This window comes from Mus caroli, chromosome 6 (genome assembly GCF_900094665.2).
Source record: "Mus caroli chromosome 6, CAROLI_EIJ_v1.1, whole genome shotgun sequence".
In the NCBI taxonomy this organism is placed as follows: domain Eukaryota; kingdom Metazoa; phylum Chordata; class Mammalia; order Rodentia; family Muridae; genus Mus; species Mus caroli.
Window position 1 is genome coordinate 134,729,081 of NC_034575.1, and position 14,391 is coordinate 134,743,471.

At 47.2% G+C, this 14,391-nt stretch overlaps 1 protein-coding gene across 2 annotated transcripts in view; it reads right to left on the minus strand.

Moving 5' to 3' along the window:
* Gucy2c (guanylate cyclase 2C) overlaps positions 1-14,391 on the minus strand; it is an 81,874-nt gene that overhangs the window by 18,566 nt on the left and 48,917 nt on the right. The window contains exons 13-20 of one of the 2 annotated variants that reach the window (XM_021165238.1): positions 12,528-12,590; positions 11,674-11,745; positions 11,172-11,276; positions 7,755-7,841; positions 6,479-6,611; positions 4,726-4,863; positions 3,793-3,878; positions 211-302 (exon numbers count right to left, since the gene is read on the minus strand). In XM_021165238.1, the coding sequence (XP_021020897.1) occupies positions 211-302; positions 3,793-3,878; positions 4,726-4,863; positions 6,479-6,611; positions 7,755-7,841; positions 11,172-11,276; positions 11,674-11,745; positions 12,528-12,590 (776 nt within the window). The remainder of the gene's footprint in view (positions 1-210; positions 303-3,792; positions 3,879-4,725; positions 4,864-6,478; positions 6,612-7,754; positions 7,842-11,171; positions 11,277-11,673; positions 11,746-12,527; positions 12,591-14,391) is intronic. The other variant, XM_021165239.1, reaches the window with a different exon arrangement.

Genomic DNA, 14,391 nt, shown 5'->3' on the forward strand with positions numbered 1-14,391 from the left:
TATATATATATATATATATATATATGTATTACCCAGGAGCATTATAGAATCTCAGCACTCTGGAGGCAGAGGCAGGCAGATCTCTGAGTTTGAGGCCAGCCTGGTCTACAAAGTGAGTTCCAGGACAGCCAGGGCTATACAGAGAAACCCTGACTCGGGGGAAAAAAAAAAAAGCAAAATTGGGAGGGAAAGTAAAAATGTCAGCAATACCCAAATATCTTGGCCAGTGTGCTCTCGATTTTCTTGAAATCTGGCCTCTTTTCTGGATCCTCCTCCCAACAGCTTTTGACAAGTAGATAGACCTGCGAAGACAAAGTGGGCGGGGCTTATTAGACAGACCAGCAAAGATGAAGTGGGCGGGGCTTAGCTCAGGGGTGGAGGTGGGGTGTGTGTGCTACACTCCAGGATAGAGCCTCATTCTGTCCTCCTTGATGGGTATGAACAAGGTAGGGGATATTTCACAAGGATCTGCCATAATGACTATGAGAACCCGTCTCCAGCTTGCTTCCTTTCATGTTGTAGACTCCGCTGCTGACATTACCACACCCAGTCAGTCTTTGGAGTGCACTTCCTTAAAAAGTGGTAACAATTTGAATGAGGCTGGGTTTATGGAAGAGATTAAAGGCTCTACAAGAACATGTGGTGTTTATGTGTCAGGGAGGGTAAAAAATAATGAGGTTTAGGCTGGCGAGATGCCTTAGCAGGTTAATACACACACACACACACACACACACACACACACACACACACACACGCACATGCACACACACACACACACACACACTGTAACAAACAAACACTAATGTGCGTCAGTGGAAACAAAGCAAGTGGGTGTACATAAGAACAAACCTTGATGATTTGCTAATCTCAGCTGCAGCTGGGAGTCACTCCCTCGAGGACCACAAAGGAAACTTCTTGTGTTCAGGCCCCACCCCAAGGCATTAAGTGATTTGTGAACACATATGTGTGTTCTGAATTTTACATGGGCAAAAGGCAATTGTACTTATGTTTTAAGTTTCCCACATGACAGGGGTGCACAGCTGTAATGGAGAAGTGGCTCAGAGGGATGGGAGGGGAGAGGAAGAGGAGGTAGAAGGACCTGCCATCTTACCTGCCACCATATTTGTGACTTGACCCAAAAGGGAAGTTGCTGCCATTTATTTAAATAAAGTTTGCTCTTCACTGTGGTTGGAAACAAGGTGATAAATGATTCGGTACAGGATTACTCTCCTTGGATTCTATTTGAATGGTTCCTGGGAGGGAGCTAAGGCCACAGCTGCCTCTCTTGGTTTATCTAGCTTCTGGGTGATGCCCCTGCCTCAGCAGGCACCACACCTCTGAGGATCAAAGGGACACTGTTGAGAGACTGGTTTTAGGCTTGTTTTCTACTGGGACCAGTTATAGGGGCATGAAATCTTTGCCTAGTTTCCAGTTGCAGAATCAGTCAGCAACAGCGATGAATTGTGGGTATTGCTTTGGTGAAAAGGCTCTAATCACCTGTCTAAACCATCAGCCTTGTCTGTTCTTCCGTGGTGTAGATCCCATTAACTACAGGTTGGAAAGGTTCAGGGAAAAATGAAGTCTGTGCCGAACACACACAATATTATACAACATGAGAATAAATCTTCACAGGATTTATCGTATAAATCCATAAGTAACACAGGTGATTTAAGGCATCCTGGAGGCTGTAGGTAGGTTATATACAAATGTCACATCATCTGATTGTAAGGGGCTCCGGCAAGTAAGGGTTGGGGAGGTTGGAGGATCCTGGAATCTTTCTCTTCTTACTGGGGATGACTGAACCGATCTGATGAGGTGGGGGAGGAGTCCAGAAGAACAGGAGAAAGGGAAGTAATGAGAAACAGCAGTGGGGAGGGGTGGGGATGGGAACGGTTACCTCAGCAGCTGGGTCCTTATGTCCCCTCCCGCCCTGTCTCCTGTGCCCCCCATCCATCCCTTCCTTTCATCCTTTTCTCTTTCCTCCACTTTCTTTAATTTAAATGGGGGCTCACTATGTAACCCAAGCTGTCTTCAAACTCAAAGTCCTTCTGCCCCAGCCTCCTCAGAGCTGGGATTATAGGTAGGAGTCACCATGCCTGACTTCTAAAGGTCTTATTGAAGGACTGTTTAAATGTTTCTTCTGGGTTTCTAAAATGAAGTATACTGGTTTTCCTCTTTCTTTCTCTTTCTTCCCCCCTCTCTCCCTCTCTCTTTTCTCTTTCTCTTTCTTTCTCTCTTTTCTCTCTCCCCCTTTCTTTCTCTCTCCCTTTCTTTCTCTCTCCCTTTCTTTCTCTCTCCCTTTCTTTCTCTCTCCCTTTCTTTCTCTCTCTCTCTCTCTCTTTCTCTCTCTCTCTTTCTCTCTTTCTTTCTTTCTTTCTTTCTTTCTTTCTTTCTTTCTTTCTTTCTTTCTTTCTTTCTTTCTTTCTTTCTGAGACAAGGTCTCATGTAGCCCAGGTTGGCCTCTAACTATAGCCAAGGATGACTTTGAGCTCCTGTCTTGACTCTACCCCTCAGGTGCAGGGTTTACAGGCATGCGCCACCACACCTAGCTTAGTCAATTTTGAAGTAGAATTTTAAAACAAAACACACTTTTAGTCTTAGCTATTAAATCAGTTGTATGGGGATATTACCTTCATCTCCTTATCTGTGCAGGTGAGGGTTTGCTGTTTTGGTAAATGAGACTAAGTTTCATGTACCAGAAGCTGGGCCCTGATACCTGATAATCCTCCCTCTGCCTCCCAAGTGCTGGGACTGAAGATGTGTACACCTATACCTGGATCATATTTCTTTTTAAATCAATAGAAGTATTTGTAAGCCTGACACATACATCACATATACCTTGCTCTCAAAAATATAGGCCGTGATGTGTGCTTCCACCAGCAGCTCTGTCCTGAGCTGGGGGAGGGGTAGAGCTGGGGGAGGGGTGAGAAGAACTGGTCACAGATCCCTGCATCCTCATCCCTGTGTCCTATGTCACCAAAGAGCAGTCCCTTCTTGCCTGGGAGAGACGATTCCAAGGCTTCCAGCAGAGAACTTCAAGTCAGGAGAGTACAGAGTCCAGCACATACTTATGGTCAAACGGAGTTTGTAAGTTATAATAATAACCAGTGGTAAAGCAAAACAGCCATAGTAATACACTAAACTTCCCCATCACTGCTATTAAGTCACGGGGCTACGTGAGTTCATCACCCAGCTGTAAGTCTTTGAGCCTAGGTGCCTACCCAGAGACTAATGGAAGGGGAGAACTGAACGAGAAAAATGGCACAAAGTTTTATCATAGTGAACAACTTGAAATTTATAAATTGTTTATTCTGGAGTTTTTCCATTGAGTAATTTTTTAGACTCCAGTGGTTTCTAGTAACTGAACACACAGTGGTTTCTAGTAACTGAACACACAGACACACACACACACACAGCTATCAAACAAAGAGGGTGATGGTATTTGGCCTTTTCAGATGTGATCAACTGAAAACTCTTGAGAGAGGGCAGTTGTATGGAGTTACCTGGGTGGGTCCACACGGAGTCACACATGGTCTAATCAGAAGAGATAGGGACAAGTGAGACAGAGAGGCAAGAGGACGTGGTGCAAGGCAGTACTCAGAATGGGTGGCTACAAACCAAGAAAAGCCACCAGAAGCTCTCGAAGAACAAAGGGGCTAGCTCCAGAGAACCTGGAGGGCCTGTGGAGCTAGCTTCCAGAACTCTCTGTGAATACACTTTTGTGTTCCACCACTGAGCGTGTGGTAAGCTTTGCAGCAGACAGATCGCCGAAGACTGGGAAGACCCACTCACCTCCAGCTCCTTCTCATCTGCAGTTTCCAGGAAGAGATCTGGGCGGAAAGGTTTCCCATATGAATTTTCCACTCTGAAAATCTTCTCTGATTGGATGAGAATAATTACATTATGAGAAGCCCCCCCAGTGAGGACTGTTTGCCACAGTCTGAGTTGGTTCGCCCTTTGATGGCCCTTCAGTCCAGTAGGCGTGGGAGAGCCTATCTACAGACCTGAATGAAGTGGGAGGAGTCGTCCCCCACTTACAGCCAGGAGCAGCCTCACTGGTCGACAGCTATCAATGCCACTGCCTTCTCAGGCTTCTTCGTACCCTCTTTGTACCCTGACTCCCAGACCCCCCAAGCTGACCTCCAAGACAGCCATGAGTTAATGCATAGTAAACGCTCAGAAAGTGAAGACCAGATGAATGGAACAAAGTGTTTTCCTTCAATGAGAAGCAACAAAAAACTAAGCACTGCTTTAAATAAGAATGAAGTGCACTGCTGTCTTGCTAGCCTGTGCTAATCCCGTTAGCAAGCAAGCAGGCACCTTGCCTTCTGTGGTCGAGCGGAGAACTGGAGTGCAGGGATGATGCCTACTATGCTTGCTGCATGAGCCAGTGTCCCACCCAGGCTGGCTTTAAAGTGGTTAGGAAGCTGAGGATGGCCTTGATCTTCCTGCATCCACCGTCCAAATGTTAGGCCTGGAGCACCAGAGCCAGCAAGTGAAGGAAGACCCTTTCTTTAACACTGAGATGGATAATGAATGATGGCACCTGGCTGGGCTCGCTCACACCAAGCCTTTGCAGTCCTCATAGAGTGCACAACTCAGAGGAGGCCTGATGAGATGTGGGGCCAGAGATTCGGGATGAGCGAGTCCCGAACGAATGCAGATTGAGTCAGGCAATCAGCCGATTGGCTGGCTCTGTACCAGGCTGGGGGAGGTCCGACTCACCGTTGTGATCCCGACAGCTCAGCGTGTAGAAAGTCTCCTTCCGGAGGATGATCTCCTGGGCGATGATGCCGAAGCTGTACACATCTCCTTTCTGAGAGATGGTGGCCTGGCGCAGGTGCTCGGGGGCCGTCCACAGGTCTGTGCGTGAGATAGCAACAGGGCAAAGTTGGAGGAGGCGGTTCTACTTATGCTGAAAGTCCAGGTAACAGACATGTGGGATCAGCAGATCCTGCTGAACAGGGTTAAGGAGGATGGAATGTACGTCATCTGATCAAAAGCTTTGTTCCTTTGCTTTAGGGACAAAGGTTGGCTCCTAGCAGGTCTTCCATAAGAACTCACTGAGGATTGAGAGGACGGCTCGGTGAGGAGAGCCCTTGTGCAAACGTGAGGACCTGAGGCTGGATTCCCCGGAACCTATCTGAACACTGGGTAGTTATGGTGCCTGTCTGCCATTCCAGTGCTTCGAAGGTGGACTCAGATTCCCCAGAGGAAGCTGGCTAGTCAGGATGGCCTCATCGACAAGCTCAGGACTTAGTACCGAGACTCTCTCAATGAATAAAGTGAAGTGTGTTTGAGAAAGGCTCCTGACGTAGCCCCAGGCTTCTGCACCAATGAGCACACACGTGCGCGCGCGCGCACGTGTACACACACACACACACACACGCGCGTAAATACTCCCCCCATGCACACATGCAAGCACACCGCACACACATATACATGCTAAAAAGAATATAAAAGAACTTTCTATGTTTAATCCAATGGCATGTTAAACTTCACAGGGCTGGGGAAATAGAGGGAGGATTATATATGTGTGCATATGTATATATAATAAAACTCAAAGAATTGTTAAACAGACCTGGAAATAAGAGCTTCATTTTGAGCGAGGTTGTATGTTGAGACATGAGTTCTAGATTTCTGAGGTGGCTTAGCTGTAACTTACAATGAAGACTGAAGGGGAAAGGCTGGCGTGCCTGCCCTCCACACACCTGTGTGACGTCACGTTCCTTTTCTGAACCCTTCCCACAATCCTGAAGAACAACGAGGCTCTTTTCACAGGCTGTATGTGCATGTACATGTGTGTCTATATATCTTGTCACCACAGATATGTGAATGGTAATGCCCATACGGGAACAGGCTCTCCTGCTCTGTAGTCCATCTTCTTATGCAAAACTCCAGCCTGGGATCTCACGCCCATCTCCTACAAAGCTCATCTAGATGGTTCTATGGGCTCTTCCTGGTCTAGCTTCTACAAGTCTGCAAGTTCCTTCTGCCTTTTCCTTTAGCTCAAGAGACAGAGCCGAATACTGACAACAGTGTCCGTGGAAGACAGCTGTTTAGCTCAGAAAGCATTCATTGAGGGGCTACAGAGGTGGCTCAGAGGTTAAGAGCACTTTCTGTTCTTACAAAGCACTTGACTTTAGTTCTGTGTCTACCTGGCAGCTCACAGCCATCTGTAATCCTAGGTCCAGGGGTCCTGATGCCCTCTTCTGGCCACTGTGGACACTGCGTGCGCATGGTACACAGATAAGCAAAACGTCCATACCCATAACATAAAGTAAATACATTTACTAAAACAAGAAAACATTCGTTGGCTGACAGACAGGGTGTGCTGGAGAAAGAGTTAAAGTGTTGCCTGTCTCCTCCTCATTTCCTGAACTTTCCATATGAGATAGAAAACAAACAAACAAAAACCAACCAACCAATAACAACAACAAAACAAAAAAGAAAGAAATTCAAGAAAAGAGGCACAGACCTTTCTTTGGAGGCAGGATGGAATTGCACCCAAAGTCGGTGATCTTCACCACCATGCGGCTATCCACCACGCAGTTGGTGGATTTCAGACGCCCGTGGACTTCAATCTTACTGGAGTGCAGGTAGGACATCCCCTGTAATCGTTTTCAGATGGTGGGAAAACAGAGAGACGTCACAAACTTTGGCTGAGTGACCACTTGAAAGAAATGAGTGACATTTTGAATCAATTTCTCTGCATGTGTGGCCGTACTGTCTGATTTTAAATTCAGTGCTGTGAACATCGCTTTAAAGGTGCCGTGAGTGCCTGTGAGGCATAGCTCTACCACAAGAAGAAAAAGGAAGTTGAGTGAAAAGTGTGGCTGAGTAGCCCTGTATCATACAAGACAGGGCTTTGTGATTATGTGGGTGGGTGTGTGGGAAGGTCAGAGGTCAGCCTCTGGCTGTGTTGTTACTTGGGTTTCATTAGTTACATTTGTGTTTATTGTTCTTGTGTGTTTGATGAGTGTGTGTGTGTGTGTGTGCGCGCGCGTGTTCGTATGTGCATGCTATAGCACACATGAGGTCAGAGGACGACGTTCAGGAGCTGGTCCCTCCCTCTCCACTGTGGCTTCTGGGGATTAACTCGCTCCGTCAGCCTTGTATGATTTCACTCATGAAGCCATCTGGAAAGCCCCCACCTTGGGTTTTGAGACAGAGCCTTTCACTGGAAACAGAGCTTGCCAGTTAGGCCCGGCTGACTGGTCAGTGAACCTGGAGAATATGTTTCTTCTGCCCCAGCTCTGGAATTACGTGTGCCACCTGACCTGATACTGGTTTTTTTTTTTTTTTTTAATTTTAACATGGGTTTTGGGATTTGAACTAAGTTCGTCATGTTGGACCAGCAAGCACCTTACCCACTGAGCCATCTTAGTCAGCCCTGCTTGTAGTGTTTACATAGTTTCATTTCCTGCTTATTTGGACCGTGAACACATACACATCTCTAGCTCTCTGCTGCCTCCATCTAAAAACACAGGTGAGACTACCTTACATTTGTGAAGGAATTGACTGGACCAAATCACTCCCTAAAATCTAGCAGATCTGGAAGTTATTTCATATGGTATTTTATTTGTAAAAAAAATCTATGAGGATGCGTGAGCACACATATTATCTCATCAAGTCCTGCACACGACATATCTACCACGGCTGCCATCGTACTGAGGACACCAGTGTGGACGGTGTCCAGGAGCTCGGTATGCTATTTCATTTCATGAATGTTTCTGTGCCCATGTGGCTCTTACCTTAGCGATGTCATTTAAGACAGAGATCTTGAACTCCCAATCCATGAACGTGCCATCAGGGTAGGAAATCGTGTCGTTTAACACTTCCTGAACAAGGGAGAGAAACACACACGTAAGGAGAAGGATGATGTGCGTGGAGAGAGTGTGAGCTGGGTTATCCAATCAGGAGGTTGCCGAGTCAGGAACAGACTGGGATGCTGCCACCCTCCTTTAAGATCGCCTACTATCATGGGTTGTCTGACAGCTACCATCTGAGCAGTGTGGTAGGTGATTTTTTACTGTGTGACTAATAGTATGCTGTCCTCACACAAACCTAGAGCCAGGGACTTTCAAAGTCCAGGGCACAGAGCACAGAGCCTGTGACCCACAGATGTGCTTTAGCGCAGAATGGCATTTTCCCTGTTATCTGCTACAGACACCCACAGAGACAGACACACAGACACACAGAGGTGCTCTCTCTCTCTCTCTCTCTCTCTCTCTCTCTCTCATCCCAGGCTCACAAAGCAGACAAATCAAGTATAATCAAAATAACTCGGGAATCTTAAACAAGAGAATTTCTACCAGTTTGAGGTCCACTTGGGCTATGTAGCGAGACCCTGTCTGAAGAAAGAAAAAAGGAAAAAGAAAGAGGAAGGAAAAAAGGAGAAGAGGGAGGAGATGTATCATGTTGCTGGCTACAGCATACTAACCTGAAATAATGATAAAGTAAATCATACAATAAATACATAAACAAGAAACATAACCACTATCAAATATGTACTGTACATAGGAGGTGGAGGAGGAGGACCAGAACTTCAAGGGCAGCCTGGGCTACATAGTCAGTTTGAGGTCAGCCTGGGCTATGTGAGACCCTGTCTCAAAACCTCCAAATGAACAAGACAGGTACGGGGTGGATGTCACCATCAGGCAGGCAGGAGAGAAGGACAGCGACTGCCTGGAGACTGGCCGTGGGGAGCCTGATTGAGAATATCTGCCCTGTCTACTGCATCTACGAAGACTGCATTTGTTTGTTGTATTTGTTTTTATATGTTTTAAGACATCTTGTTTGGACGCAGCTCTCCCTTGGTAGTCCACAAGACCTGAAGGTCCCTGTGTAGCTGGCACACAGCACACAGCACACAGACAGAACTCCCTGTGAGGCCTTGAAGTTGTGGTTCTCCTCCGTCTGCCTCCTGAGAGCTGGGATTACTGGTGTGTGCACCACTATGGTGTCTGGACCAGTGTTTTTAAGCAGGGGGTTGCTCCTGGGAATTTCAACATTAGGCTCATGTTCCACCTGTGTTAATTACTTCAATTGGCGTAATTGCTCTGGGTTTTCTTAAGTCTGCTAAGATCTCTGCCCTTAAGAGAGAGGAGCTTTCCTAGGAACTGGAGAAGCTAGGCCTTAAACTAATCTAACATTAGGGTGGGTCTTAAAGAGATACCGGGTTCCCTTATACCAGTAAGCGACTGTTTTCAGTATAACCCGGAGCAGAATATTAACTGCCAACAATTGTTCTTATTTTAGGGGGAAACAACTGACCCGAGTCTGGTTTTAATTTGGGTATGGTCCCAATAATTCCTCAAGAGGTTCTAGAGTTAGAGTCATTTTAGACTAGGCTGGAGGGACTGTGAGGTAAAGAGAGATTTGTGGGCAGCCGGATTCCACAGTCATGCCTTCCTTTCTTCCCTTGGCCGGCCACATGCCTACCCTAACCTGTTCTCACCTGCTAGCACAATTCTGTTTTGAGTACAAAAAGTATACACGTATCTTCTATAAAACGAGAACAAAATTTGCAAAATATCAAAAAGTAGAAAAGAAAGCCACTGCTAGCTGATCCAGTCTCTCATTTTGGTATTTGCTTTTTTATTCTTTAATGTATACTCGTAGAAAGCACACAGTCTTGTTCTATAAAATCATATTTTTTTGTTTGTTTGTTTGTTTTTGTTTTTTTCGAGACAGGGTTTCTCTGTATAGCCCTGGCTGTCCTGGAGCTCACTTTGTAGACCAGGCTGGCCTCGAACTCAGAAATCCACCTGCCTCTGCCTCCCGAGTGCTGGGATTAAAGGCGTGCGCCACCACGCCCGGCCTAAAATCATATTTTTAGGCTTATGTGCTGCTTCCTGGGATGTTTTAGTATTTCTCTTCTTTAAAGGCTGGGGAGAGTTATCATTAGGGACGTTTGTTCATGTTCTCAGTATTAATTAAAGTAATCACTTTCAGTGATTACCCATTAACATGATCATCTGGGGATGAGGGGATGGTATCGTGAGTAAAACTTTTCCCTGCAAGTGTTAGGATGGGAGCTCAGATGCCTAACACCAGCACAGATGTCAGGCAGCCACAGTGTAGCCTGCTGTAATCCCAGCTCGGGGAGGCAGAGATAGCCTGGAGTAGGCGGCCAGCTGGCCTATTGAGATCTACAGACTCTGGTTCAAGTGAGAGACCCTCCCTCCATATAATAGGTAGGGATGTCAAGGAAGATACCTGCCACCATGCTCTGACCTCCACACTTGTGTGTGTGTGTGTTTGTACACACACATATACACACACTCACACACACACACATTCACACACACACATACATACACACACTCACACACAAACACATCACATTGTTCTAGGATCTTTGCTATAACACACTGTCATATTTTTGCTACACAGAACTAACTGAATTCTATTGTCTGCGTCTTATTCCGGTGTACAGCAAGTTTAAGATCGTGGCATTTTGTTGGTATTTCTCCATGTACATTCATAACCATAGGTTGCAGTCAGCTGTACGGTCAGTCTTAACGCTAGCCTTGTGAAGTGTTCAGTGAGTCTGTTCTTTGTATGGCTGTGTGTGCCCTTCAGAGCGCTCGCTCCACAGCTCCAGGGGCCAGGCTTGATGGTCCTGCTCCCCTGTGAACATGACTCAGCCCCCTCTTACTTCCCATGAAGCTCAGGAGCTGCTTATCCAGGATACCTGAGCCCACCTGGCACGCGCTGAGTCACTGTTCTGGTGGTGGGGTGGGATGGGGGAGGCGAAAGCGCTCACTTGTTCGCTCGCCCTCTACTTTTGCTCCCACATTCATTCTGCCTCTCTGAATACCTTTGTCTTGCTTGCTATGACGTCATACTGATGTAATCTGTTGGCTCTGACATTTTTCCTGAGGGCTCTCTGATGTCATTTCATTGAGTAGAACTCTTTGTTTTGTTTTATGTACAAGCATTTTGCCTGCATGTGTATCTGCACACCATGTGTGTGTGTGTGTGTGTGTGTGTGTATGTGTGTATGCGCACGCACGCACAGTGCCCGCAGAGACCAGAGGGCGCGTTCGATCCCCCGGAACTGGAGTTGCAGGTGGCCACTAAGTCACCTCTTCAGCATGATTTTTCCTTTCTCATGTAGTGAGCACTTAGGTGACCTGTCTTAGGAAGTGACTGTGGCTGCTTACCCGGAGGGATCCCCTCTCGCAGTACTCAACCACCCCAAAGATCCTGGTGTCCAGCTTCACGGTGCCGTAGAACTTGGTCAGGTTGTAGTAGTCAGACTGCAGCAACTAGAACAGGAGACCAGGCTGTTTATAGAGCAAAGGAGGCGCAGGGTGGGAGGGGTGGGAGTGCCGGTGTGGTGAGTTAGGGCCAGTGTGATGTCCCTGTAACAACCACACACCAGTCCCCACTCGTTCTCACCCATGTCACATCCCACTCAACTACACTGAATAACATTTTAACTACTTTCAAATAAAACCAGGCTTGTGGCATAGGCCACATCAGGCCTCACTCTCCGGAGTCTCTTGGTAGACGGTCAACAGCCAAGTTGCCTTGCCTGGGGGGATTTTCTGTTGGCTGCAGCGCCACTGGGGACCACAGTGTTGGGAGGGAAGTGATTCTGAGGCGTGTGTGCGTGTGTGCGTGCGTGCATGCGTGTGTGCGGCACATGGCGTGCATGCATACCTTGTTCAGGTCTATCTTCTGCTTCTCACTGAAGTTCCCGTCGCTGTGCTTGAGGTCTTTCAGAATCACTTTCTGCCAGGATCAATTGAGAAAGGGGAACTTGTAGCACCAGTCTTTCCATGGACAAACAGTCTCCAATACATTGAAGCACAGGAAGGCAGAGTCCTGTGTGACCCATTGTGTACAGATTATGGAAGTTTCCTTGTGAGGGGAGCTGGAACACTCACAGTGTTTGACTAAGGCTTCTCTCTATAATGTCTACTAACTGGGATGCAGTAGGCTGGAGTTGGAACATTTCTTGTAGAATGACCAGGGAAAATGGAAGGAAGGGAGGGAGAGAGGGAGAGAGGGAAGGAGAGAGGGAAGGAGAGAGGGAGGAAGGAAGAAAATGAGTTAGAGTGAGAAGGAAAACAAGGAAGGGAGGGTGGAGGCCTCCCTGACAGGAATTCTTGGGGAATCTAAGGGCTGCGCTGAGTGAGCGGACCCTCTCAACTCCACCATGTCCTCCACATCTCCTAAGACTGCTTCAATGTTCTTTCGTGCTCCCAGGCTCAGAAGCAGAGCTCTGCCTTCTGTGCGAGTGGTCTCTGGCAGCTTCCTGAGCACCTCTAGCATTGCACTGTCAAGGTCAGGGGCCAGGACAGCTGTGCCAGAACGCGCAGCCCACACCCAGACAGGACTCAGAGCACTGTACTAACTGACAAGGTTCAGGACAGTGGGGGGAACTGTCCTAACCAACAGTGTTCAGGACAATGGGGGGATGCTGTACTAACTGAAAAGGTTCAGGATGGGGGAAGGGAGGATGCTGTACTAACAGGCAGGGTTCAGGACAGTGGGGGCAGTGCTGTACCAACCTTCTTGTCGTATTTGCACTGTCGCACTCTCTGGATTGTGTCTCGTCTCCTGTCATCGTCAATCTGGTGGAGAAAAGAACCGTTGCTTCAGAACTTCATATCCATCCCTTCCACTGTCAAAGAAGAGATGCTCTCCCGTGGGGTGTGCCTGCAGAGTGTTCAACCCCGCACTGTGGGCCCAGGGATGCACTCCAGGGGTGTGCCCATTGCTCCTTCTGGTCAGCTTCTTCTCTCCAGGTGTTTACCGTCTCATTCTCTGGGATTTCCTCCCTCCCTCCCTCTCATGGTCCTCTTAGTACCAAGATTCTGTTTGCTTCCTGCTCTTCTGATTCTCCACTGCTGGGGATCTTGACCTATGCCACTTCCAGGCAGATGCTCTTAAAAGGAAGTTACAAAAGCTCTGTGCTTTGAGTTTAATTTTACACCTAAAGGCCCAGCAGAGACGCAAATGAGAGGACCTCACCAGGTGTTCATCAACCCTGGCCTTGTGTTAGAATTGCCAGATCAGCAAAAGGAGCTCTCAAAAGGAAGCCCGAAATATGGATTTTTATATGCTAGTGTATGATTTTATATGCTGGCGATTGAGTTTAAAAGATGTCAACACAGAACAGCACACAGATGTGTGTGCATACACGCGCATGAGCATGTGTACACGTGTCCACTCACAGGCTCCTGGCTTCCCTGACACTGACTTCTGGTCTAAACACAGAAAAAAGTTAAGACTGGTTTTATCTTTAGATTTGTGTCTCATAAAAACCTGGGGTGCTGTACTGGCTAATTTCCTAACAACTCACTTGAGGTAACACCAGTTGAGAAAATGCCTCCATAAGATCTGGCTGTAGGCAGACCTGTAGTTTATTTTCCTAACTAGACTGATGGGGGAGGGCTCAGCCCACTGTGGGTGTGGCCACTCCTAGGCTGTGGTCCTGCGTTCTATAAGAAAGCAGGCTTAGTAAGTCATAAAGAGCAAGCCAATAAACAGCACCCCTCCACAGCCTCTGCATCAGCTCCTGCCCTGTTTAAGTTCCGGTCTTGACTTCCTTCCATGATGAGGAAGCATAAGCCAAATAAACCCTTTTCTCCCCGGGGTTGCTTTGGTCATGGTGCTTCATCACCGCAATAGAAACCTGGACTAAAACAGAAACCAGTGCCAGGAGTAGCGTATTGCCATGACGGATGTAACCATGTTGTTTTGGGGAGGATTGTGGGAGGACTTTGGACCAGAAAAGCCACCGAGTGTTCCAAGCTCGGTGAGCTATTGTGTGTGCTTGGAAGATAAGACTGTTGAGAGAAATGCAGTTGAAGGAGGCCTGGCTTGTGAAACTTCAGAGGAAAGTTTCAGAGTGACTTAAAGACTCTATTTGGGACCTTTTACTCTTTGGAGTTAAGAATCTGTGGTTCTGGGGCTGGAGAGATGGCTCAGTGGTTCAGAGCACTGAATGCTCTTCCAGAGGTCCTGAGTTCAATTCCCAGCAACTACATGGTGGCTCACAAGCATCTGTAATGGGATCCGATGCCTTCTTCTGGTGTGTCTGAAGACAGCGACAGTGTACTCACATACATGAAATAAAATAAATAAATCTTAAAAAAAAAAAGAATCTGTGGTTCTGTATATCTGGTACTGAAGAATCAGCTGTGATTAACAAGAGACCAGGATCATTGACATGAAACTATTGCTCTACTGGGACAACTGATGCTGGTCAGCTGGAGCTGAGAAGTTAGCAGTAATTAAGAAAAGCCTAGCATCATTGAGGTGAGATCTTCTGGGAAGTGTTTCCTCAGAGTCTGTACACAGAAGCTGTGTTCTAGAGGTGGTCAAGGTTGCATGGCAGCTAACCTTGGCAATTTAAGAGTCAGAAGGTGG